Consider the following 27826-nt stretch of genomic DNA (forward strand, 5'->3'; position numbering starts at 1 on the left):
GCTGGGGTCCTATCAGAAAACCAGGCCTCCTTCAGCTCTGCCTCAGCGACCTGATTAATGAGCCAAAGACCCCACGACACTAAAAAGGGCATTTTTTCCTTTGTTTCGCCTCCCCAAAGCAGTCTTGTAACAGCATTTCTCAGATGGGTGACTTGGGTCTGCAGGGTTCTTGGGGGTGGGGTGGGGCATGCTTTTCTCTGGGGATGAAATGCAATGACGGTTCCTGCAGAGGGGGTTTGCAGGGTCGGTCAGATTTCCATCAGAGTGATCTTGAAGCCATCCACCATGCTCTCCATGTTAAGGATGAAGGTGTCCTCATTGGAGTAGTGCTCAATGATGTTGTCATCCATGTTCACCAAGATGCTGGAGAAAAGGGAGAGAGATTGGCAGCTGTGAAGGGATCCAAGGGCTCAGCACAAGGGAAGAAAATTTGGAGAAGCTAAATGACCTCTTAGCACTTTGATTCTGCACCCTGGCCTCTAAAAGATGAGACCCACTTTCCTTCTGCTCTCAGTCTCCTAGAGGTTCACAATAAGGGCTTGGAAGCTTTAGTACATTCTGTCCCCTCTCTTAAAACAGGGATGTTGGTTTGGGGTCTGGGAACTCATTTTTAAAAATATATATTACATATATTTTGATGACTCATTTCAATATAATTACTTCCCTTTCTATTCTACTTTATGTATTTAAAGACATTATTCTGAAAAGGGGTCCATAGACTTCCTGAAGGGGTTAATAAGCCAGGAAGACCTGACTTTAGACACTGACTAGCTGTGTGACCTTGGGCAAGGTATTTAGCCTCTGCTTGCCTCAGTTTCCTCAACTGTAGCATGGAGTTAATAAGAGCATCTACCTCACAGTGTTGCTGAGAGGATAAAAAGCAAGTATATTTATAATGCACCTAGCATAGTTCTTGGCCCCTAATGGGCCTCACGTAAATGGTAGGTATGGTGATGATGTCACAAAAAAGGTTCAGAACTCCTGTCCTAAAATCATTTAATAAATCCTTTCCTTCCCTCCCTCCTTCCTTCTTTCCTTCCTTTTTTCCTTCCCTCCTTCTTCTCTCCCTCCCTCCCTTCCTGTTTGACAGATACTTTCTCATCCTACCTATCCTCTCACCCAAACACAAGGTAGAGATTATTGAGTTTTCAGCATGAGCAATTACACCTTGGAAATCAGCAAACCCTACAAATCAGGCTTGATTTATTATTTTGTTGATTGTCTAGACTAAAGAAAGTGATGGAGAAAATGTTATTAATGCAGGTTAAACTTAAAAGTGTTTTCTGTATTTTGGGAGACTGGTTGCTAAACATTTACCAACACACCCATATTCCCACCAACCAACTGTGCCAGCCTTTCTCTCAGGAGCAGCCCTCAGGAACACGGCTCCCGGGTACAGCCCTGTCTTCTCCCATTTCCCCTCCAAACCTACTACAGTTTTTTGTTTTTTTTTTTTTACTTCACCTTGCCTTAAGAGCTCATAGTAGCAGGGATACTCTCCTCTTTTTAGAGATTTGCACAACATATCCCCGCCCCAGCAATTCTGCTACCATGGGTAATGGAAACAAAAAAATGTTGAGCACAGCTGGACAACAGATTTATGTAGAAAAGAAATTTGTATTCATAGGATCATAGATTTAGAGCTGAAATGGACTTTGGTGGCTATTAAATCCAATTTCATCTTTTTATTGATGAGGAAACTGAGGTAGAGAGTATTTAAGTGGTTTGCGCGAGATCATACAGCTATTAAGGGCCTGAGGCAGGATTTGAACTTGGATCTGCCTGACTAGGTCCTGCCTGGTTAATTTGGAGTGTGTGTACGTATAGGGGTATATGTGTGCGTGTGTGTGTGTGCGCGTGCGCACGCATGTGTGTTTGATTGTTGTTTTTATTTGTTTGGTGGAATGGAGAGATTTTATGAAAAGTGATTTCCTTACCCTTTTTTGCTTTTCTTGTAAAGTTTTGCAATCTTCTCCACCGGCAACCCATATTTCTCAGATATCTGTAAACACCAACAAATGACAGAAAATAAGTAAGTAGGGGAGAGCAGCCCAACTTTAGGCAATAGATTTAAAACCTTTTGACTTCCTTCCACTTTGACCCCTACTTAGGTGTCCACATTTCATTAATGAGACATTCTCAATCATTTCCACCTTGTGCTATTTAGCCCTGGGGCCAGAGAAAATGAAAAATTTAAATCTCTCAACTAAGGTCTCTGGGGAGCAAAGCCCCAGGGCATTTTCTCAATCCCTACTTCCAACAGTTGAACTTTCAACTCATTTTATGGCAGGGAGAAGTAAAAACATTTGAGTGTTCTTTGGGAGCTGTCCACAAGCTGAAACATCCCACACCTCTTACTAGCATATACAGGATTAATTACATCCCCCCCACCCCACCCCCCCTCCATGACACTCCACTCCAGTCTCTGCCCCCAACATCATTCAGATCTACTACTGGATGTGGCAGTGAGTCAATCTCCTCTTCCTAGAGAAGAAAAATGTCCTGAACACATCATCTTGGTTGTGATGCTGAAGCCAACGTCACAAGATCTAGCCAAAGGAAGGGAATTTAGCAGACGACCAGATTATTTTAGATCTCGAGACAAAAGGGACTTCAGAGTTTATCTAATCCAACATCCTTATTTTACAGATGAGGAAACTAAGGCCCGGATCATCCAGGTCAAGCTCCCATGGCAGTGAAAATGTATTGTCCTTTCCATTACTAATTCGGGAGGTGACTTAAACAATAGTAACAACTCTATACCCCAAAGCACTTCAGCACCTATCCCTCTTGTCTGTACCTCAGATGAAGGGGTCCTTCTTGCAAACACCATTCTCTCTTCTTGAGCCCTTCAACCCATCCCTTCCTATTGTCTTTCCTTAAGACTATTCCTCCTCTCCCTAATTTTCAATCTTTCTGTGCCTACTGGATCCTTCTCTATTGCTTACAAACATACCCAGATACACCCTCCTTCAATGCTTAAACAACCTTCACTTTTTCTCACCATCTCATATCTTTCTTCCCATTCATAGCTAAACTCCTAGAAAAAAAATTCTTGTTTCCTCCGTTGTTTCATCTCACATTCACTTCTCAATCCCTTGTAATCCAGCTTCCAACTTTATTATTCAACTGAAACTATTCTCTCTACAGTTATCAGTCCCCATGGGGCACTTTTTCTCTAGGGGCAAACCTGAGGGGTTTGAGGATTTATAGTACTAGGACTCAAGAGTCCCTGTGTTCCCCAATAATTATCAATTAGCCATCCAGACTTTATCAGCTCTTGGAAAGAAGTATTTACTAAGCATGTACAGCAAAGACATTTGTTAACAGTTCTCCCCACTCCCCAAGACTAGGGGCACACTCTCTCCCTTCACATACAAAGTCTCTGGAGAGAGTGGGTTGAAATTTAGATCAAGGAGCTAAAGGGTAATGGCAGGGACTGTTTCATTTGTCTGTATCCCTGCCACATAATATGTACTTAATAAATCTTTATTGAATGTTAATATGGAGTTTAAAAACTCCTCCCTCCCAAGAAGAGACCCCAATATAGTTTTAGGTATTTTTCAGAAAACTTGGTGAGCTGCTAGCTTTAGTAACAGCTGAGACATAGGTCATTCAAAAGGTACCTAAAATGTTATTTTAGTATATTATGAGGATGTTTGGTTTTTTTTATTCAGGTGTAATCAAATTAACTGTCTTCATGAAGAGAAACAAAGTGTTGATAGTCTAGGTCAATAAATTCAAAGCAATCACAAAATGTGAGTTTGGTGTTCAGTAGTTTAATGTGAATATCATCCCAAGCTAGGACTAGGGTCCCTCACAGTGAGAGTTTAAAGCACAATTCAGCCTTTCTTGAAACACTTTTAAATTACCTAGATATACTCTGGATATTTGCCATGGGAATTCTGTTCATTCTTTCAGCATTTCCACTCTCAGCAGCTCAGGTTCATAGACTTAAGGTTGTCAAATTTTCCCTATGGTCTATTATTGAAAATAGGTTGGTGCAAAATTGAGCTGAGAGTGCTATTTTGCTGTTTTGATATGAGGCTCTGATGTAAATTTCTAGCTCTTGGCCTACTTACAACCAATAATTGGATAAAAGCCACTGCTCAGGAGGACCCATATTTCTTCTTGGTTTGTCAGCAGATACTTAGTGTTCATGGCTACTTGAAGGCCCCTACAAAATTTTGCGGGAGCTCTCCACTATCCTCAGAAGTCTACAATAAGAGCTCAAAAATGTCCATCAATTCTACAGATCGGATCCTTCTTTAAATTTCAACCTGAGTACAGTCTGTAAAAAAGGAATAAGGAAAAACAGAATCTTTTGGACAATGCCAATAGTAATTATCATTATCTTTGTTTTTGTTATCATTTCAGTTGTGTCTGACTCTTGTGACCCCATTTGGGTTTGTTTGGGTTTTTTTTGGCAAAGATACTACAGTGCTTTGCCATTTCTTTCTCCAATTCATTTTATGGATGAGGAAACTGAGGCAAACAAGGTTAAGTGACTTGCCCAAAGTCACACAGCTAGTAAGTATCTGAGGCCAGATTTAAATTTAGGAAGATGAGTCTTCCTGACTTCAGGCCCAGCACTCTATCCACTGCGCCACATTTAAAATTTTAATGGAAATTATGAAGTGATTACTGATAAGGTAAATGATCATGAATTTATGTAATCCAATAAAAACAGTTACTAGTAGCATGGTGTAGTAGATAGAGGGTCACCCTTGGAATCAAGAATATCTGGGTTCAAATCTCTTCTCTGACAGGTATTGGCTTCCTTACCTTAGGCAAGTTACTTAGTGCCCTCAGGCAACTCTCTAAGACACAAAAGACACTCTGCATTGACACAAAAAGTCTCCTCGGCAGGAATTCCCTCTATCAAGGAAATTAGGAGTCTGGACAAAAACAGCAACTCATTTTTCAATCTCATAGTCCAAATGGACACCAAATGTCATGAGAAATCCAGACATTGAGAGGATACTTGAAAGATATAATGGAAAATGCATAGCACAATATGGCACGTACGTCGATCATAGATTTAGAACTCTTAAGAAACCTTAGAGGTCATCTAGTCCAACCCATTCATTTTACAGATTACAAAATGTAAGCCTGGATAGTTTAAGTGACTTAGGGTCACAGACCCATGACTTCAGAAGTCACTGGGTCCAATCTCTTCACTTTACAAATCAATCAATCAACAACTCTAGTTAAGTCTTCTATATCTGTTGGGTCCAGCCGTGTATCTGTCCAATCATCTGTCCATTTCCAGATTCTATGACATGAATATTTAAGATTTTATTCCATTTGGGAAAAGGGATTAGCAATCTATTATATCTCATCTTACTGAGTTTAAGGTACTCTGATGCCAGCCTAAGCCTGTGCTGGAAACATCTCTGAATGGAGCAGCTTCCCTAGGCTGGCTCTACTCAGTCCCTTTGCCTGGCTTCCTAGGTGGGACATTGGGATAGGGTGGGGGGATAATAAGGAAACCCTAAGAAGCAAGTATTCTCTAGTACACATCACAGCAGTATTTGCCAACAAAAAAAGTTACTAGACAGGTCTTTTGTTAATTTCTTTGGGGACGTACCATTGTTTTGAGCACCATCATGACTAAGTAGGAATTAATAAGTAGGACCAAGGATAATGAACCACCAAACTACAAAGCCATGATTATTGATCCGCAAAGTAAAGACAAAATTAGGTCCATCACATAGTTCTTGTGAGGTAGAGTTTTTTCTTGATCAGTGTTTCTCTGTATTAATAGAGGCAATATGGTAAGAGGAGGAAATGTGCTAGATTTAGAATCAGAGGCCCTGAGTTTAAATGCTGGTTCTGCTAGTTACTACCTATGTAATTTTAGGTAAGTCAGCATGGTATCATAAAAAGGGTAATGTGGAACTAAGATGGTGAAGAAGCAGAAAGAAATACAGAAAGGTCCCTCTCATACTTCTACAAACAGATCTTGAAAATGCACCAGACCAAATCCTAATGGGGAAAACCCAGAAAAAGTCATCTAATCATTTTCCCGGCCCAGGTCAGTGTAGGGAGATAGAGAGGTCAAAGAATACTGGAGAGAGTATTTGAGAAAGAGCATGGGGCCATGGGAAGCATTCCAGCACAAGGAGAGATTGTATACTGGAACAAAAAGTGGGTCCCAGATCCATACCAGGGCACTGTGACAGGAACAGATGCTGACTTGCAACTTTATCAATCATCCAAAACCCAGTCCCACACAGACCTATGGTAGGCTGAGAAAAGGAACTGCATTCCCCAGGGTGATATTCCAGAGTGAGAAACAATAGCAAGCTTTAGCTTGTAAACTGAGCAAGGAGCAATTTCAGAAGTAAGCAGCAGAAGTACGGCAGAGGAATAACCAGGGCAAGAATACCAGACCAAAGGAGTTCTGTCATTCTGAATTAGCTGCTCAGACCCAAACTTAGGTCAGGAACTTGCAGAGCTTAGAGCAGGGAGGCAGCAATCTGACTTTGCCCTGGATCAGACCACTCTGGGAGCACTGAAAACTTGTAGGTTCTTAGGTTCTTCTCAAGTGTCCTTGAGAGCCTGGAATAACATAACACTCAATAATACCTCAGGAAAGAAGCTAAAGAACCAACCTAGGTCTTTCTTCAAGAAGTACACAGGGTCTGACCCTAATATAAAGTCTGAATTTAGAAAGTTAACTGGAAGGATGAACAAACAAACAGAAGAAATGAACCACAAAAAGCTATAATAGTTACAGGGAAGCTCCAAACATAAACCTAGAAGAGAGTGACTCCAAAACATCTATGAGCAAAGCTTCAAAGAAAAACATAGCTTGAGCACAAATTTAACTACAATTCCTGGACGAGATAAAGTAAGATTTTTTAAGAGCTACAAATATTTTTCATAAGTGAAATGAGAGCACCAGAAAAAAATTGGAAAAGACATGAGAGCTATGAGAGAAAGAACTGGAAAGGGAATTGATATCTTACTTAGCACAAGAGCTGCAAAACCTTGTCAAAGCCACAAACTCCATAAAAATTAGAATGGATGAAATAGAAGACAATGATTCTATGAGACAACAAAAATATTTAAAAAAATTAAAAAGACTGAAAAATTGAAGAAAATGGAAGCTATTATGAGATATTATGATAGCAAAAATAACTGACCTAGACTGAAGGGCAAAAATTAAGAATCATTGGTCTATCATAATGTCATAACTAAAAAAAAGCCTAGATATCATATTTCAAGAAATCTTTAAAAAAAATCTCCTCAGATCTCTTAAAGCAAAGTGGAAATAGAACCTGAAAGAAACTTCAAAATGAATACTTTTTGGGATATGGCCAACTTGGAAATCTGTTTTGTTTGACTATCCACATGCTCCTTAACAGAGATTTTGTTTTTCTTTCATTCTTATTGAGGGTGGGAGGTAAGGTCAGAGTGTTAGGGAGAAAAGGTGAATTTTTTTTTAAATTGAAAAATATATGTATATAAATAATAAATAATAAGAAAGTGTACTAGACCCTGGAGTCAGAGGATTTGGGTTCAGATTGCACCTCTGATTCTTGGGCAAATGACTTTACCTCCCAAAGGAGGGCCTCCTTCAGTTGCCTCATTAGCATCCAGCATAGACAGATATTTGGAAAATTGCCAAAAAATGCACTAGTGTTGTGGGGGTTGAGCTCTGAGAGAAAAATAGATGCCTAGAAGACAGAAGTAGAATTCTAAGATTCTGAGTTAGTTTTGGAATTAGTCTAGTAATGTGCATAAGGGATGCCCCCAAAATCATCCCCATTTAGTTAGAAGACATAATTTTAAGGACTACAAAAATATCTTTGTATAATATTCAGTACCTGTTATCTGGCAGTTTTCAAATTAATTTTTTTTTATCCTGGCTACTCAGAAGTTGGTCTTTTTCAGGATCTTATTATTTATTATGTAAATCACCTCCTGTTACAGCAAATACCAATTCAACAAAAATCTCTGAGGAACTAAACAATTTCCAGGCTCTAGATATTGTTTCAAAAAATATCTAAAATGTTGGAATGGAGGAACAAAGCTTATGGGCTGACTCCTTAAGTTTGTCATGATGGGATGTGAGCTGGGTTCTTTTGCACTCTCATCTAGAACTGAGCTGGATTCCCTATAACACAATAGCAATTTTATATATTTTTTATTTTAAAATTAATGAATATCACAGAAGAACATTTCCATATGCAAAGTAGAATAGAAAAAGAGGACTGATTACACATGAAAATGCAAACAGCTTACTTTTTAAAAAGTAAATCAAATTCAACATTTTTTTGAAAGCTTGTCTGTGTTTTTGCATGAATAGTCACACTTTACAGAAATAACTAAAGCAGCAGGATGCATGAAGATGATTTTTAAAAATGCTTCAATATAATTAAGCCAACAAGTATTTATTTATTAAGCACTTACTATGTGCCAGGCACTGTGCTAACTACTGGGGATAAAAAAAAAAAGCAAAACCCTGCCTTCTAGAAGCTCGACATCTAATGGTATAACCCTTTTTTCTTCTATTTTATTGGTTAACTTCCCTTTCCTCCTCAAATGTCAACTCTTCTTTCCGTTAAAAAAGAAAATAAAAACAAAAAATGAAACAAACATCTGCTCAAAAATCTTTAGTGGTCTCACAATCAATGCCCTCCACAACCTGACATAGCTGATGTTCTAGTCTTACTGCATCTTAGTGCCTGTCCCGTACCCCAGATGGAGGCAGACCAATCTCTACAACCCAAACACTCTCAAGTCTTTCCTGCCTTGATGCCTTTGTCCACATTTTCGCCTTTGCCTGAACTCTGCTCTCTCCCCTTCTCACCTTTGAGTTCCTGCCTATTCTGGAAAGTCGTCTCAAGTAAAGACTGCATCCTTCCTGAAGTTATCCTCAGTCCTACCTTTTGGGCCAGACCCCCCAGAGCACTTTGCTTTGTAGCTCTCTGATGGACTTAGCATGTGTTACAGTTCCCTTCTGTAAGTGTCCACTTCTTACTAGAATAGCACAGTGCTTATCACTGTGCCTTTCATTTTTTTAATTGGATTTGTGATTTCATCAGGGAAGAGAGTGAGGAACTCCCTCTACTAGTAAAGATCTTCACCTTCCTTGCAAATTATAGATTTAGAGAGTTGCTTAGTGCACTGAGAGGTTAAATGCAGCAAATATATGTCAGGGATGGATTTAAATCTAAATCTTCCCTACTCCAAGTCCAGCTGTCTATTCACTATGGTTCACTGCCTCTCCACCTGACTTGTTTGCAGACAGCAGCCGTATAGATAGGAGATATTTAATTAAATGTCAGTTGAATTGACTTAAAACTAATGCATCTGCTTTTTTTTTATAAATGAGCACATGCAAACTCATAGTCTGACCATATTCTGTACCATAACATTCTCTCCATAGTTCTGCATAAATATTTGGGAATTGTCCATTCTCCCAGGTTCCCTTCCCCTCTCTATAGATGGGAGAAAGCAAAATTTTTACAAAGCTCAATATTTCTGGTAAAATATCTTCCAAAGAAATTGTCAAAGCTGCATTTTGAGAAATGATTTTGAGTTAAGAAAAATGTGATGAGGTTTCCTGGCCGTTGAAAAGAGCTCAGTGCTTACCGCTTCCATTAGTCCTTTTACCGTGGGTGATTTTAACATCAAAGCATCAAACACATCATCTGTCTCCTTCCTCACGTACAAAAGCACTGCAAGAAAAGGGGCAGGAGAGGAGAAAGCAATTAGATTCGGGAGGCACCCAGATGCCACAGATGAATTCTTCCCACCAAACAGGCCTTCAGATGTGGACTGTGAAGGAAAGAGGCTACTTAAGTCCCTGACCCCTCCCCTGGCCATCATTTTACAAGAGCGACTGAGGCATTCATGTAAAATGTGTGCAGCAGGAGGTATGGAAGTGATTACTGCATGCCAGATAACCCAGGCATGCCTTACAGCATGAGCTCCTGGAGGGCTGACTCTCGATACTTACTTAAGGGCAGGAGCCCTCACCCTGGCCCAGCACCACACCTTGCCTGCACTCTGCATCCTTTCTGAGTTCTTTTGCACTTTCCTCTAGAACTGACCTGGATTCAATGGTACGATATAGTGGTAAAAGTATTTGTTGTTGAGTAATGTCCAACTCTTTGTGACCCTATTTGGGGTTTTCTTGGCAAAGACACTGGAATGGTTTGCCATTTCCTTCTCTAACTCATTTTACAGATGAGGAAACTGAGGCAAGTGGGGTTAAATGACTTGCCCAGGGTCACACAGCTAGGAAGTGTCTGATGACAGATTTGAACTCAGGTCCAGCTGATTCCATGCCCAGAATTCTATCCACTGTGCAACTTAGCTGCCCAAAAGCACTACTCATCTATAAAATGAAAGATTTGGATTTAATGACATCTCAGGCCCCTTTCAAGTCTAAAATTGTATGGTTGTACATCAACAGAGATGTATTTTAAGGATCAAGTGATGATGATGGTAGTGAAGAAGACAAACCAAGGCAGCACAGCATAGGAACAAGAGCTAGCTCTGGAGTCAGAAAGACCTTGGTTCAAATGCCCCTTCTGAAACATAAAGGCTGTTATGATCTTGGGTGAGTTGTTTAATTTATTTTTCAGTGCTCCAGATTGCTCTCTGTGTTATACAGACGGTACCAAACTACACTGGTAGATGGAGTTCCCTCATGTCAATGAACTCACAGTTCCAGTCCCTATCCAAGAATAACCACGAGTACTCATATTTCCATAGGGTTTTAATATTTACATAGTGATTTCTTCACATTGACCCTGTAAGGTGGGAAATGAAATGTATGATTACCTCCAATTTGCAGATGGGGAGATTAAGGGTCAGAGATATGATAAATCTTGCCAAGGTCATATAGCCAATGAGTGACCAAGCTGGGATGATTCAAATCCAGGTCTGTCTCCTAACCCCACCTCTCTCCTCCAGATCATCCTGACTCTCCAAAGTGATGAGCTATGAAAGTGCTTCAAAAGCAGTAAAGTGCTATGTGATGTAAGTCATTGTTATGGAACAACCTTGGTAAACATTTGCTGACATATTCAGGGGTCACCTACACTTTTCAGGATTGGGATTGAATCTGGTTAGAGTTTTCACCAAAGACTTTTCGGCTTCATCCACCACTTATCATTAACCATTGACCAAAGCCATTTAAATCTCACAATGCTCTTTGGCACAGAGACCCTGGATTGGATCTGCATGATCTACGTGAACTTGGAGTTCATTCCTAGGAAGCTTCCATATGTTCATCATAATTTTCCTGTGTCCCCAATAAAGCTGGAATTAATATAGTTTTTGCTTCTTTCTGCATTAGTCAACTGGCATTATTCACATTTGCTCACAGATCACAGATTATTAGAGAGGAGACCTTCACAATCAGCTTCTGGTCCAAACTCCCATTTTAGAGATAAGAAAAGTAGGTCTATAAGCTAAGCAATTTGGCCAAAATTACACAGGTTATTCAGTGGCAGAGCTGGGTCTAGAACCCAGGTCTCCTCACGCAGTTCAGGGCTTTCATACCCCTCCTTCCATGTTTCCAATTCAGCAGCTATATTGTGGCTCAGCTCTCATAAGATCCTGCATGATTTGACATTCAGATAAAATTCACTGTCTTAAGCTTACTGTCCTTTTCTCCCTCAGTTACATGACTCATGCTTCCTATTTCGGAAGAAAGGAGGGTGAAATTAAAAAAAAGCAACAACAAGAAGAAGAAAAAAGAAAAACACGTATAGTAGGCACAGTTAAAGACAAACTCATTCAGATCCTGGTCCCAACTACAATGGGGGCATCAATCTGAAGGATATGAATGTCACTAGAAAGAGTGAAGGAACGAAAACACTTGGAACTAAAATCCCCCTAACACATAAAAAGACTGACTTTTGGGAATGGGAAATCTACATAAAATACAGATGGACTCTGCTTGTATTTTATTCTGCTGTGTATGGGATGCTATATCAGAATATTTTTGAAGCATCATTACTAAAAAATTCTTTTCTTTTTCAATCAGGAAAATAAGACAAGATGGGATGGACAAATCACACTTCCCTTACCACCTCCATCCTCAAATATGCCCAGATAAGTCTCATTAACTAAGGTTTTAGAAATAACATTTCATTTGCTCTAAAAAAAAGATCTAAAGAAAATTAATTCAATAGTAATGAGTGAATGTAATAAGGTAAGCTGAAGGGAACAAGTAGTTACTAAGCACCTACTGTGTGCCAGGTACTATGTTAAGGGCTTATCCAATATTGTCTCACTTGACCCTCACAACAACCCTGGAAAGTAAATGCTATTCTCATCCTCATATCACAGATGAGTAGAGATGAAGTGACTTGCACAAGGTCACATAGTTAGTAAGTGTGAGAGACCAGATTTGAATTCAGGTCGTCCTAACTCTTGGCCCAGCACTCTGTCAACTGCACTGCCTAGCTATCTATTCACATTGGTCACGGTTCACAGACTGTTAGAGATGGAAGGGAACCTTCACAATTGCCTTCTAGTCCAAACTTTTATATTATACATGAGAAAACTAAGGCCCAGATAAATTCAGTGATTTGATCAAAGGCTGCATTGTTATTGGTACAAGAGGAAATAAATACACATGCAAGTTATAGGAGGCATTTAATTAAATCTCATGAGAAAATGACTTGAAAACTAATTTTGAATAAATGGGAGGGAAAATCATTATATGCCCATTGAAGGGGAACACATTCCTGCAGATGCGTTCCTTGGGTTTTATATGATCTAAAATTGCAGCAGGCCCACAATGAAGGCAGTGGGGAACAGGAGAAAGGCAGTATCTGGAGTCTAAAGATACAATTCAAATCCAAACTCTCCTACTTACTGCCTATGTGATACTAAGTGAGCCTCTCTCAGTTTTACTTTCCTTATCTAAAAAAATGAGGGGGTTGGACCAGATCACTTCTAAGGTCCCTCCCAGATTAAATCTCTAATCCTAAGAGGGAACAAAAAATGATTCCCTATGACACTGGACCAAGTTTCCATTGTTTTGACCACTGGTCTTTTAAAGCCTCAGCTACTAAAATGTCACAGTTAATACTGTCTATGGTGTCACTGTAAAGGGTTAAATGGAACATCCCAGTGATGTTTATTGGGTTGGCTCAGAACCAAGGGGCAAGGGTGTACAGATGTTCTCCTGCTGAGTGTGTTGACAGCTGAGTTTTGACATCCCGGGTCTATGGAGGCCTCCCTGCTGTTTCCTTAGGGAACCAGGGCTTTATTAACTAGAGCTCTGTGGCAGGATAATAGCAATAATGACACTTCTAACAACAACAACATCAGGAAGACTCCCTCCATCAAGGACGTTGGGCACCACAGGCAACCTCATTCCGCTCAGCGGGAAAGGCTCCCAATTGTCTTGAAGGAACCATGCCTGTAAGTGAGTGCCAAGACAGTGCTAACAATAGCCACAATGATGATACTACCTCCCTGCAGAACTAATCTACACTCAGGAACTTCTGAGGGATAAACAACAGATAGCTTCATGGAGCTTGATTCGCCCATGTTTTGAAAGGGCAACTCAGTGTAACTGCACATTTGCATGAGACAGGAGTGGCTAACCTGATGGAGAGTTAGAGTCAGGCAGAAGTAAACGGTGTTGCAGGCAACCAGGCACTGGAATTTTTTCCTCTCCACGCTCCTCCCCCACCTCCAAAATTTTTTCTTGCTGTGAAGATGTTTTTCTCTTGCTTATTGGTTACCGCACCCACATCTGTGGTGCTAAAGACCTAGGGTTTAAGTCTTTCTCCATCTCAATTTCTTTGACAAAACATTTTAATAACAGCATCAATACATATCACAAGATGCTTTTTTCCCTTCATGCTTGCTTCAGGGTTTATACATAAAGCTCTGAAGGGCCAGATGATGATCTAGGCCTGCAGACTACAAGAAAAACATTTTATGGGGATGAATGCCATGGTTAAATCCCTATGTGTGACCTTTTAAAAAATTATGATTGATAATTATAATATTATAATTACATTTTATTAATAGTTATTAAGTATTTATTTTTATTTTAGATATAATCATTAGTAGTACTAACTCAAATTTATTTAACCCTTTCTCCATGGCAATACTATGAGGTAGGTAGTGTATAATCATCCCCATTTTACAGATGGGGGAAATTAAGCTCAGAGAGAATAAATGATTTGAGTGTGATTGTACAGATAGTGTCAGAAACTAGATGTCAACACAGGTCTTTTGACTCCACACCTCTTTCCATTGTTTGCTTCCCCACCTAATCACACATCAAAGTATTATTATCTTCTTATTTGTTTGATGGAATTCAAGGAGAAACAGTCCAGAGATGAGTTACTATCCTGCTATTATTCTTTTATGTTTAACGTTCTGCAGAGTTTTGTACAGGGTGACATTTTTATAATTGAACAAAAGTTTTAATAATTGAATAAAATTATTAGGATGTAAGGTTATCTTCTCTAGTCTTAACGAAAGGACCTTTGAGACAATTCTGGTGGCAGACAAGACTATGGGGATGAATGGTTGTTGTTCTCACTATCATAATTAGATAGGGAAAATAATAAGGAATGGATGCTCAGGTTTGGAAACTCCCTCCACCAAGGTAAGTGAGCACATTCCCTGTAGTTCACAGTCTTAGAGAGCTGCCTAGAGTACTGAGAGGTCACATAACTAGTACCTATAAGAGGCGGGATGAGTTCATATCTTTCTGGCTTCTAGGCCAATACTGATTCTGTAGTCATCATCATTGCCATCATCATAATCATCATGGCGATTGTTATGCAACTCACTTGACATCTATGAAACTCAATTTTCTTTGTCTATAAAATGGAGTTACCCTAGAAGATCTCTGAGGTTCTACTCAGTTCTAATATTTTATTATTCTTTTACTGATATGGAAATGGAAGGACTCATCCATGGATCTTTTGAACCCTATCCCAAAAGGAGAGGAATAGGCCTTTGCAATGGTGGAGCCCTAGGAAGATAGATATTCATTCTAGGTCCTACAATTACTCATCTGTCTGCTACCTACAAATCACAAGGGTTCCTTAGTATTTTCTGAGATTTGCTCAGTAAACAGTGGCAAAACAATCCTTCTCCAATCTAGGATCCTAAAGCTGACATAATGAAATACCATGTAGTAATGTCAATTCCTACATGCTCATGGACTGTACTGGTATTTGTCTAAGCAAATAAAATAAAAATATCCTCTAGGATCTAAACCAGGTTATGGGGATGTTGGCAAATATTTAAGGGGAGGGAGTGCAAGGTTGGCAAAGAGGTGGGATGATTACATCCATAGGAACCAAGAATAGTAAAATTAGTGAAGTGATAAAATCATAGGATCACAGATTTGGAGCTGAAAGAGACCTCAGAGGCCATTTGATTCAACTCATACTTTTTACAGATGAGAATTCAAGCAAAGAAGTGATTTCTCAGGGTCACACAGATAGCCTAATGAGAGCCACACTGAGGACCATGTGCTGGACAGGTCACATTTTCACATCTTTCAGACTCAGTACTTTCATCTGTAAAGTGTGTGGGTTGGATCAGATGGCTCATTCCAGTTCTAAATCTCAGAACCTCATGAGCACAGAAGGATAAAGCTCATGTTCTTGTGGCCATCTTTCTTTTCAAAGGAAAAAGGAGGCCTGGCTGAATTCAATTTTATAAGAAGTCTCTTCCAAGGCTGAAACTATAATGCAAACCTTATTAGGTATTGGCCAATAGAGTTTGCAAAGTATCTTTACTCTCATACTGGGCCCTCTGTCTGGGCACCTATTTCCTTGGGGATTCCAGGACTATGCACTCAGAATTTGGCCTTCTACCTCTATTTCTCCTGCCCTCACTTATTAACAGGGAGAAATAACAGTCTGAGATGTTTCTGCTATTTGTGGGTCCACTGGAACATTCCTGAGAGTTCCTACCAGAGGGACTAAAGGTTAAATGGGTCGGCCTGACCTTTTCTGTAATCCAATGCCCTCTCCCTCCAGTGAGCATGCTTTCCAAGATTTTTCCAACTGTACCTTTAAAACGTGTTATGCTGTGTGAAGAAACAAAAAAAAACCCTTCTGGTTGTGAAAGCTTAGGTTAGGAAATGGCATATTTTGCCCCTTGGGAACTGGAGCAAGCAGTAAGTCATGCTATGGCATTAGATTTTATGAATAATAGGCTTATAGACACTGAAAGGGACCTTGGAGATCATTTTTACAACCCAATCAATACATAAATGGAGAAACTGAGTCCCAGAGAGTTTAAGTGACTTGTCCAAGGCTATACAGCTAATGAGTTATAGAGCCAGGATTAGTATCCATGTAGCTACTCTCCCAGCCAAGTGCTGTTCTTTTTACAACACACCGATGGAAATATTTTCAGGAGTCCAAATGAAAGGTGTTTGACTTGCCAGACCAATTCAGGAAAATCTCAAAAAGAAGAGCTTGAGCTTGTCTGTCAGCAAATCCCCCCCAAGTCTATCTAAACAGAAATGGGAAATTTAGATAGAACAGCCTTGCGTGGGGAAATTTTTGTGCTTTCATTGTTAATCCCTTCACAGAACAGTGATGAGAAGTAAATGAAAACTAAAAATAGTGCCAGAGTTTGGGTAGTTTCTTTCCAAACACCTAGAGGTGGTTCGGGTGGAACTAAGCTTGGCTCTCCTTGTTGAAAACAATGAATCACAAGGATGTGGCAGGTCACCTAGTCATGACTGCCTTAGAGATGATGTCTGTATAAACTGGGCTTATCTGATTTAAAAAAAAAACAAAACACCTTCTGTAACTTCTTTTGAAAACCAGCTACAGAGTTGGCCAACTTCCACTGTCAGGAATGCTTCATTATGGCTAATCTAAATCCCACCTGCTGCAGTGGGTCCAGGAAACCTCTACAGAACTTGTGACCAACAAATGAATATCCCAAAGTTATAAGTTGAGAGGTCAATAGCCAAAGACCAGAGGCAGAAGTCAAGAAGCAAAGACCAGAAGTCAATAAGCAAAGATCATAGCCTCAGTGGCAAGCTAAAGATATTTTGGTGCCTTGGTCCTGAGCTGGGCCAGGCTTACTCCAGGGCAATCAACCATTTGCCTCAGGCTTACATAGTGACCTGCACTTTGGATTATTAGAGAAGGAGTAACCAACAACATTGTTATGGTCAGAGTTTGCAACTTTCCAATTTACCCAAGCAACTTCCTGGGTCAGCCAGATCTATTTACAAATGATATTCAGGTGCCCTGAAACTGAAGCTTTCATCATGTTTAATACAGATGGATTATTTTAAGTGTTTCTTTCTTTTTTCTTTGTTTGTTTTCATTTTTAAATAATTAGCATTTTTAGAACCCTGTTGCTTGATATGGTTCCTCAGAATTTCCCTGGTGTAGATGTATGTGTAAATGACAGTTTTATTATATCCTTGAGTCTATTTTTCTTCAGTCATCCTGTGTGGCCTAGTTAGTGTGATACCAACAACTAGCTCCATAAATAACTGGAGAGACTGAACCAAGGTGAATGTTGTCCTTGGCAGACTCAACTGGGTGCATGTGTACTGTTTAACCACAGTGATGACAGCGCAATGAGTTGTCTCTAGCAGCTAAATACCTCTCTTCATTCCTTCTTCTTTCATCTGCTTAATAGGTGGTGGACCAAACTCTTCCTCCATTGGCCTGAACATCCTTTTAACAAGGACACTGCTACTAGAAAAGAACACAAGCAATTTATTGATAAAACACACACAGAGTGACCAAACAAAAACATGTGAAACAATACCCGCTAAGTAGTAGGTGGGTTTTTTTTTGTATTTTTCTCCATCTCCATCCAAGGATAAGGAGCCGGGCTCCTCATCAGCAGGGATAAAAGTCTAATGTAAATGGTGTCATTTCTTTAGGAAGTACCTGGTATGGAGAAAAAGAAATCTACTGAACTGAACCCTCAGCCTTCTGGGGATTCTTAAGATCAGGCACAACTAAAAAATGAGGTAGAACATGATGAATGGAGCAAGGGAAGAGGGTCATGGGGAGAAAGGAGAGCAGGGAGGCAGAGAGCATAAGCAAGTAGAGAGCTGCCATTTTGTGCACAGAAGGAACACATCTCTACTCCAGGATCACATCTAGCTCAGGAACCAGTGCGGAAGACTGCTCCCAAGATGGGTTCTTTGTGAACATTACTGTTATAAAGAACCCAATTAAAGGCAACAATCGAACCATCCTAGTAGAAGTGGGGCACTAATGTAGATTATCCATACCTAGGTATGATCTAGAAAGCATCCCATTAGCATTAGGACTGAATAATGGTACCTATAGTTGGCCCTCAATAAATATGAAATGGTGGCAAATGACAGTAATAGAAACAAGAGGAAAGTAGTCATTCTCTCACTTTTTAAATAAGGAACCGAAAATTAAAGCCCAGAAAAACATCAATGGCAGATAACAGCTTTCACTTACACATAGCACATTAAAGTTCAGTAGTTACTACTCTTAACAACTTGGGAGATGGATAATAGTATGAATATTCTTATCTCCATTTTTAGCTAAGGACAAAGGCTCAAAAGTGAGCTGACCTTGCCCAAGGTCCCAAAGACAGCAAATATATAGACCCAAGATGTAAACCCAGTTCTCCTGCCACACAAGACCAGCATTCATTCCATGGTGCCTGTCACCAAAGTCAGAGAGCTTGGATGAGGGAGGTTTGTTTGGGGTTTTTTTTGCAGGGGGGAGGGCAGGGCCATTGGGGGCAAGTGACTTGCCCAAGGTCACACAGCTAGTAAGTGTGTCAAGTGTCTCAGGTCCTCCTGACCTCAGGGCTGGTGCTCTACTCACTGTGCCACCTAGCTGTCCCCATTTGGGGTTTTTTCTCTTTCCATTGTAATTTCCTTTATTAATCCCCTCCTCTCCCTAAGCTAGCATGTCATAAATATAGATCATGGGGGTAGGTCTTATACCACCAAAAAGTTTGAGGCCAGACTGCAGAGGCCTGGTAAGTGACCTAACTATCCTTTTAAGATGTAGAAAATCCAGTTGATAATGGCCAACCAATTTCTGGTTGGCAAATAGATGGAGAATTATTCCTTGATGCTTCCCTTTGCTGATCTTGGGTCTCTGACTAGAGCTTTCCTCTTTTTGACTAAACTTGCCTTATAATTTCTTAGACCTGCTGACTTTTGATCAATTTTTCCATATACAAAAACACAATTTTTCCACCACCTGGATTTTGCCAACTTGTTATTTAAAGAGCATCTTGAATTATTACTATTATCATTATTTATGTAGCATTTTAAGGTTTACAAAACACTCTACATGTGCTGTCACATTTGATTTTCACAGCAACCCTATGAGGTGAATGTTATTACCATCCCTATTTACAGGCTGGAAAAGGTTAAGTGATTTGCCCAAAGTCACACAGCTTAGTAACTATCTGAAGCAAGATTTTAACTGAAGGCTTCCTAATTGGCAATCTACACGTGTCACCTAAAGACCTCAAAGTGCTTTTAATCTTTCATATCCTTAGCCCCTCAGCATGCTTGATACACATTCAAAATCTACTATCTTAAATCCAGCATCCTAAGGCATTGCTGCCTCCATTCTAAAGGTGCAGAAACTTAGGATCTGAGAGTTTTAGGGTCTTATCAATAAAGAACATAGTTAAGTCAGTAGATAATCCAGGATGCAGTTCAGGCTCAGTTTTAGATGATTTCGTGATGTCTATGATTCTGGGAAGTATATTTGGTTTTATATCCTTATATTATTTTCCTGCTGTGCTCATGATAAAAGAGTTTGGGCTTAACAAAATTTTAATACTCTGCACTCATGGTTGGCTGGCACTTAATTTTAACTTTTCAAAAGAAAATGTAATTCTAGCATTAAGAGGATGTCATAGGCATATTACGACTGGATTTCAGCAAGTCATTTGACAAAGCCTCAGATGATGTCCTTACATTCAAGGGTAGACAAATGTGGGCTAGATGACAGTACACTTCGGTAGATTTTGAGCTGGTTGAATAGCTGAGCCTGAACAGTAGCCATTACAGATGAATGCCAGTCTGGAGAAAAGTGTTCCATGGAGTGCCAAGGGATCTGACCTTGTTTTATTCAACAATTTTTTTCAATGACTTTCAGGAAGGCAGAGATGGCATGTTTGTCAAATTTGTGGATAACAGGAATCCAGGAGTGATGGCTTACCATACTGGATAACAAAATCAGGATCCCAAAAGATCTCAATACTAATTCAAATCTAATAGGATCAAATTTAATAGTAATGAATGTTAGGTCTTACAGTCTGGTTTTTAAGAAGCAACCATACAAGTAGAGGATGGAGGAATTGTGGTCGGGCAATAGTTAATGTGATGGAGTTATTTTTTTAGTTTTTGGTGGGTTATAAGCTCAACATGATTAGTAGTGTGACCTGGAAACCTAATGTCACACTAGGCTATGTAGAAGGGTACCATGTCTGTTCTGAGCAACAGAGGGGATACTGTATTGCTGTACTTGGCCTTGGTCAGACCACATCTGGAGAACTGTGTTGAGTTTGGTGCACTGCGATTCAGAAGTGACACCAAGAGTCTAGAACATGAGCAAAAGCAGGAAATCTGGATGTGACGAGGAGATAATGGATACCATGCTATACAAGGATTGGTTGAAAATGTTCAGTCTAAAGAAAAAAGAGTTTGGGATAGTTTTAGAGGGGATGGGTGCTGGCTGACTTTTATGAAGGACTGTCACATAAAAGAAAGACTACACTCATTCTCTTTGACCCCAGGTGGCAGAATGATAAGTAATTAATGGGTAGAACTTATGGAGAGGGAAATTTTAGCTCCTCATAATGAAGAAATTTCCTAACAGAAAGAAGTGGAACTGGATATCTCAAAATGTAGTAAATTCCCGGTTCCAACAGAGACTGGATGACCACTTGCCTGGGATATTGTAGATGGAATTTCTGTGTATGGATGTGTGAGGTTAGTTGGACTCTGTTGTCTTTGTTGACTTGGAAATTCTGTGCCTGTGGTCAAAGTAGCTATTGGTCTTGGGACAGACAAGTCAGTCCCATTTCTTTTCTCAGCTACTCTGCAATTAAGTCTACAAAATGACCTAGCAAAATATCTGGTTTCCCTTCAGAAATATCAAAGCCAAGGCTCTCTTGTAGAGACAAAGAGAAAGTGCCCAGAGAGACAGTCTGAACCAGGAGCAGCACCAGATACTCCCTCCTCTGAGTCAGCAAAGTGACTATGGCTGGTTCACTGTGAGGAGGGGGAGGGATGGAGGCTAAGAGATGGCACTGAAGATAAAGGCAACTTCTTTTCAACTGGAAGTCTGTCTCTATTGTTTTATAGAAGAAGATACTTGGTCATTAAGGTGTTCCTAAGAAAGAGGTGTGGATTGGGAGACAGAAAGCTGCAAATGACCTCTCCATCCTTGGACTTACAGAAGCTTGTGTGAACTTCTCATATACTTCTGTTATTTTCTGTAAAATATTCATGTACATATTCTCTCTCCTCTCCAGAATGTGAACCCCGCCCCGTCAGTCACCTTTATAACTCTTGTACCTCTAAGCTCAATTTACTCAGTATATTATCTTCTATTTACATGGTTGTTTGTATGTTGTCTGTTCCATTGGAATGCGAGCCTCTTGAGGGCAGGCACCGTCTTGGCCTTTCTTCGTATCCCCAAGCCCTTAGCATAGTGTCTGGCACGTAGCAGATGCTTAGTAAATGTTTGTTGAATTTAATTTGCAAGCTGGGCTCTAATTTCAGCTCTATGACAACAACAAGAAGCATTTATTAAGCACCTACTACATGCCAGGCACTGTGCTAAGGCCTAGGGATACAAAGAGAGGCCAAAACAGTGTCTGCCCTCAAGGAACTCAGTTCTAATGGGGGAGACAACATGAAAACAAGGATGCACAAACAAGATCTCTACTGGACAAATTGAAGGTAATCAGAGGTAAGAAACTACCAGTAGGGAGAGCAAGCAATTTGACCACCCTAGGCCTCATTTTTTTCCTCATTGGTGCAAAAGGACTCACATTTCTAGCTCTAAAATTTTATGACAAATGCAGAGGTTTTGTGTCCTTAAAAAGAGATTTTTCTCTCTTCAATTATTAGTTTTCCCTATTTCAAAACCCTGTTCTGACTTGGTCTAGATTCTTTCCTGTTTCCTCTATACTCAACTATTTTTTTTTCCTTTTCTGCTTTATTTTTACCTCTACTGCAGACTTCTACTCACTATGCAGTCAGATTTTTTTTTCTTTTTCCACTCTTTACCCTTTCTTTATTGTTTTTCTACTCTCCCTTCTTTTCTCATTTGGTATTAGGGTACTTTAAATCTACCTTCTTCCATGAGTAACTTAATCCCTAGGTGGAATTTAAGCATTTTGGAGAACCTAGCTCATTAAGCTTACTGGGGCAAAGAAGCCAAGGCTTGGATTCTGCAGGGGAAGTCAAACTGAGCACTTCCTTTATTATTTCAAAATGCGCCTAACCATCCTTCGTGATCTTATTAGAGTATGGGTGACTGGCTGCCAGTCGCCTTCCGCCTCCATGTCCCCTTGAATTTCCTTTTTTAATTGCATTCATTATTGCTGGAGCATCTGTCTGAATAGCATTTCGCAATGGTGACAGAGTGTCTACCTTGCGACAGTGTCTCACTGGGAGGTCTCTGGGGAAAGGCTTGGGTATTTCTGGTATGGGAATCTCATATCACCAGCTGGAAGCAAGGCTGGGTGTTTAATGCAAATCATAAAATGATATGCTATAATTCATGCAGATTGGTGACAGCATAAAACATAGCATTTTGTTCTCATTTTAATGGTAATATTGTTATGTTTAATAAGGAAAATGAAGTACAGAAAATTTGGTAGAAAAGCAGATTTCAGTACCATTAAAATGAATGCTCTGCTCAAGGCAGCAAGGGCCTGGATTTTGAAAAGACAAACTCCTCAGGTGACTACCGGACTGATCCAGTTGCAAGTGTCAATAGGGAACCCTCCACAGTCTGGAGGATGAGCAAGAAGGGTCTCAAGTCTCTGTTGACTTGAGATTTGAGTAAGTCATTGAAACTCTCAATGAATCCGACAGTAACATTTACCCCATGGTGGAGACATAAAAGAGAACCATGTTATTTATCATCTTTGATATCTACTTTTCTGATTTAGTGATTTGAGGTAGGTAGTTGGGTGGTCAGTCTATGGGCATTTATTGTGAGGTAGCTTTGTGTAATAGAAAGAAGTGTGGGACTTGGAGCAAGAGAGACCTGGGTTCAAATCCAGCCTCTTCCATTTATTAGCTGTGTAACCACGGGAAATCACTTAACCTCTCAAAGCCTTTTCCTCATCTGTAAAATGGGTGTGATCATAAATTTTTAGTACCCAAGGTGCAAGGATTAAATGAAAAAAGGTATGTAAAATGTCAAACACCTATTGAGCATATGAGCACATGCAGAAGAATATGATTGGAGACCGAATCTAAATTTGGAAAGAACCTTAGCATCTAGTAAAAGCAGGGTGAGAGCAGCAAGGAAAATCCAGGGCGATATAGAAAGAGTGGATGGCATGACTGAAGATGGTTTGGTGCTCTGAAGCACAGGTTTCAGGGGTAGGAATAGAATATAAATTCTCTGAAGGCAGGGGCTGTCTTATTTTTATATTTGCATCCCTCATGCCTAGCATAGTGCGTGGCACATAGAAGGCATTTAATAAATATTTGATGATTGATTGGAAGGGAAGAGGGAAATAAGACTCAGGGAAGAAAAGTGTAGATGTATTCACAAAGAATCCTGAGCTGTTTCTCAGGGTACTGAGGGGTGGGGCAGTAATGGAAAAGAAGACAGTACAGACCTAGGATTTCACTGGACCACTTAATTTCTGGTGAACAAATCCAACATGGATCTGAAACTTATAATCTTATAAAGTTGTTTGGCAGAAGGGATTACTGAGAGGATTACTGAGAGGTTAAATTATTTGTGCAGGGACTCACAGCCAATACATAGAAGGGATGGGACTTGAACCCAGATTTTCCTGATTCCTATCCTAGCTCCTGCTCTCTGTTGTTTCTTCATTAAGGGTGTTAACGATATTTATAACACCTTGGGTATTAAAGCTATTCATAATTAAGAGGTAAACAGATGAGTGGATAGAAAATATGGGTACTAAAAAGATGAATTTGTATACAGATTAATGATGAAAACACTAGAGGTAAGTAGCAAGAGACCTAGGTTTGGATCTTGACTTTGTTACTTACTAGATTTGTGATTTTAGTCAAGTCACTTAACTCCAGTGAACCTCAATTTCCTCATTTGAAAATAAGAATAATCATACCTGCCCCCAAACTCAAATTCAATTCTAAAATTATAAAGTGACTTGGAATAAAGTTATGTGGGGAAAAACAAAGAGAATGGGGGTAGATTTAGTCGAACATATAATTAATATGGGCTGACAGTGTGATGGAGCTACCAGAAATGATAGACTGAGTTAATAGATGTTTCTTTTCTAGATCACAGAAAGCGGAAGTACTGTAGCCAGTTCTGGTTACCACATTTGAAGGGAGACAATCAGGATCCATCCAGGAAGGTAACCAGGGTGACAAGGGGTATGCAAACCTCCTCTTAGAAGACTCAGCTGAAGATACTGGAGATGTTTGTCCCAAAGAGGGAAGGCTTAGGAGACATATGATAGCTCTCTGCAAATATCTAAGAGATGTCCAGTAGAAGAGTGATTAAGTTTATGGTTTGTAGATTTAAAAGGGCAGAATTAGAACAGGTAGGGTGAACAGTTACAAAAGAAGAGGTTGTGGCTCAACATAAGGAAATAACTTTCTCACATCTACAGGTCACCAGTATTAGAATGTGCTGACTCATGAGGTAGTGAGCCCTCATCAGTGTAGGTCATCAAGCAAGAGGATGGATCACCACTGATCAGGGATGCAGAAAGGACTCCTCTAAGGTCCCTTCCAACTCTTAAGCATCTATGTTCTTTCAGGGTTTAGCCAAAGTAGTCCTGGCCATATTGCTTAGAATGCTAAAACAAAGATGGTTTCTGTTCTAACTTCATTGAAATGAAATAATGAAGACCGTGATGCTTTGGAAAGCACGAAGTACTATATAAATGGCAATAAATAATAATGAAGTCTGGAAACCCTTGTCACCATTGCCCACCTTCTTCCTCTCTTCAAAAAACAAAGTGAAGCCCCCTCTACTCTCCAACTGGCTTCCCAGATTCACAGTAGTCAGTAAAAGTCTAGAGCCCCCTAAAAGGGAAAATAACTATGCTCATTTGTATCTCACAAGGACGTTGACAGAAATAGAAGAGGTTCCTCATTTCTGTTCCCCTTGTAGACCAGAAGATCAAACTCTGGCAAGGGTGAAGTAGACAACCTCCTATGCTTTCAGTGACTCAAATAAAAATACCTAGGACTATTTCAACCCTCCCTTCTAACTTCACCTTACCCTCTTTTCCACTTCGTACACAATTCCCTAATATCTCTGGAATGAAGGATGTGTGTGTGTATGACATGGAGGAGGCTGTTGTTAAAGATAATCTAATGACTATTTTCACTTTAAGAAGTACTCCTCCTAGAGTCCTTGGCATTCTGACTGTACAAGAATGACGCATTCTTATCCCATGCTCAAACAAAGTAGGGTGGGGGAAGCTTAGGTGACCAGGAAGGTCCAAGTGATCCCTTCCTTCCTGCCTTCCTTTTTACCATGAAGAGCCAACAATAAGCTTCTTGAGGACAGGGACTGTATTTTTTTCATCTCTGTAGATTCTGCACCTAGAACAGCGCATTGCACAAAATAGATACTTAATAAATGTGTATGGAATGACGAAATATGCAATGCATTCTGAATATCATTCAGAGCAATCGCATTCCCTGACACCTCTTCATTTTCCCTTACTTAAGATTCTGTTTGAAATGGAAAGGCTGAAAAATTAGATCACTCATGATAAAAAAAAACACCAGAACACAATAATCCCGAGTTGGTCCGTAGAGAGGTAAAGAAGAAATATGCGACTCAGAAGAGGAATGTAGTATTTCCTGGGCTTCCCTCCCAAATTGTCTTTAGCATCAACTCCATCAGAACCAGGAATCAAAAGCCAGCATTGGATAGGTTCCACCCCCTGCTTGGAATACACAGATGGAGCATTTCCACTGGCATGAACTGACTGTCCCTTATGTCCCTCCAAGCTTTGAAATGAAAGAACTAAATGTCTTACCCTTCTCGCTCGTCATCGGTGTTGTAATATGCCTGCAGAAAAAATAACAGGTTTACTTCACCCCGGCCCTATTATTGCAGCTGAAAGAATGTCATTCAGAGAATAAAGATCAAAGTATACTGTGTGAGCCACAGTCTTCCCTCAAATTTTCTCTCTTCCCCTTTCTCAAAAAGGGCTAAATTGTTGAGTGCAGCATATATGCCTATGTTTTTCTTTAAATGTAAATCTAAATGGAACAACAATAATTACCCTCTCCCTGAAAGAAAGTTTTTATATCTTAATGAAAAAACATTTAAAACCTAATTGTTTTATACTGTCTAGAGTTATTTTATATGGGGTATCTCTTACTATCTCTTCTTGAAGGGTTTAGTCAAAGAAATCCTGGTCATATTACCCAGAACTCTAAAGAAAATATTGTTTCTGGTCTAGTCTAGTCCAGATATTGGTTACTTGTGTTAGGAGACTTTTAAACAAGGTCTATAAGCCACAAAAACTGGAAAAAAGCTTCTTTGGGTAAATATCTGTATGTTCTGTGAGTAATGTATTAAAGTCAATACATGAAGGAATCAACTCATGGATCAAGTGTTATATGCGGTAAAGAAGAAAACATGGACAGAAGGAGGGACATACAAAAGTAACCTTTGTTACTTTTACATGGTATCAGCTTCTGGCTTCTCAGCTTATTCCTTGAGGAGGACAGAGGGTCCTGAGGCCCCTCAACAACAGAAAAGCCCAAAGCCAAATGCATCTGAATTAAGCAAGTTGTAGATGGTCCTTCTAATCATCAAGCAGACCTCATAGGTTGGGGGAAGTGTGATCAATCTTTTTTTAGGTGGTCTATGAAAAAACAAGCAGAATGGAAACAAGTCAGTGGATCTTTAAAAAGTTATGACAAATACTCAGATGGTTTTATTAACTTTTGGTGAAACTCTCCCTATGAAGCAGATGTTATCATATCTGTTGCAGACAGATACTTGGGCTTTCAAGACCTAGTGACGTATGTAAGGCTGCTTTATACATCCACCCCCTAATGATCTGTGGCCCTTTTAACGTAGACATGGCAAGATATCTGTACAGGTCATTTACTTCCTCTCGTTTGATGCCCAACTGGGAGGCATGCCAACCAAGTCTACTTAAGTTTCAGGATATTCAAATCACTGCTCCCTCATCAGCATTCTAGAGGGATGGAGTCAGTGGTAGTTTGGAAGTTTCTGGGAAACTTCTGGAAAATCCTAATAGTGGCTATCAAGCCAAGGAGTTGTTCCATAGTAAAACTTCAGATGTCTTGAAGCCTTAGAGAATAAATTATTCTTGATGATATTTTCCCCAGATAGTTGAAGGTTACCCCTTTAAGTGCTGGACTTTTCTTAATATAACTTTTGATTTTTTAAATTGTAATCTTTCATAAACATACAATATTCTCTCCTACCTTCTTAAATAGGGTGCACGGAACATAATTTAACCTTCTCTTGATGACTCAAGGTCCTTCTAATAAGCACTGGTCATTGTGATGAATTTCAGATATAGATCAAGTAGGGCATAGAACATAATGTGTACTGACCCCCAATAATAGCCCTGTAAATTATTTTCCTAGAAAAGTTCCTGATGTCAGCTTGCCTGGTAGTAGGGCATG

General features: G+C 39.8%; 1 protein-coding gene across 1 annotated transcript in view; it reads right to left on the reverse strand.

Annotated features, from left to right (window-relative positions):
* Window positions 1-248: 248 nt before the first annotated feature.
* Window positions 249-27826, reverse strand: part of GRHL2 (grainyhead like transcription factor 2) — a 224500-nt gene continuing 196922 nt past the window's right edge. The window contains exons 12-16 of the mRNA XM_036740809.1: window positions 26194-26225; window positions 17593-17687; window positions 9607-9692; window positions 1938-2002; window positions 249-363 (exon numbers count right to left, since the gene is read on the reverse strand). Coding sequence (XP_036596704.1) covers window positions 249-363; window positions 1938-2002; window positions 9607-9692; window positions 17593-17687; window positions 26194-26225 — 393 coding nt within the window. The remainder of the gene's footprint in view (window positions 364-1937; window positions 2003-9606; window positions 9693-17592; window positions 17688-26193; window positions 26226-27826) is intronic.

Source organism: Trichosurus vulpecula, chromosome 1 (genome assembly GCF_011100635.1).
Source record: "Trichosurus vulpecula isolate mTriVul1 chromosome 1, mTriVul1.pri, whole genome shotgun sequence".
Classification (NCBI taxonomy): Eukaryota; Metazoa; Chordata; class Mammalia; order Diprotodontia; family Phalangeridae; genus Trichosurus; species Trichosurus vulpecula.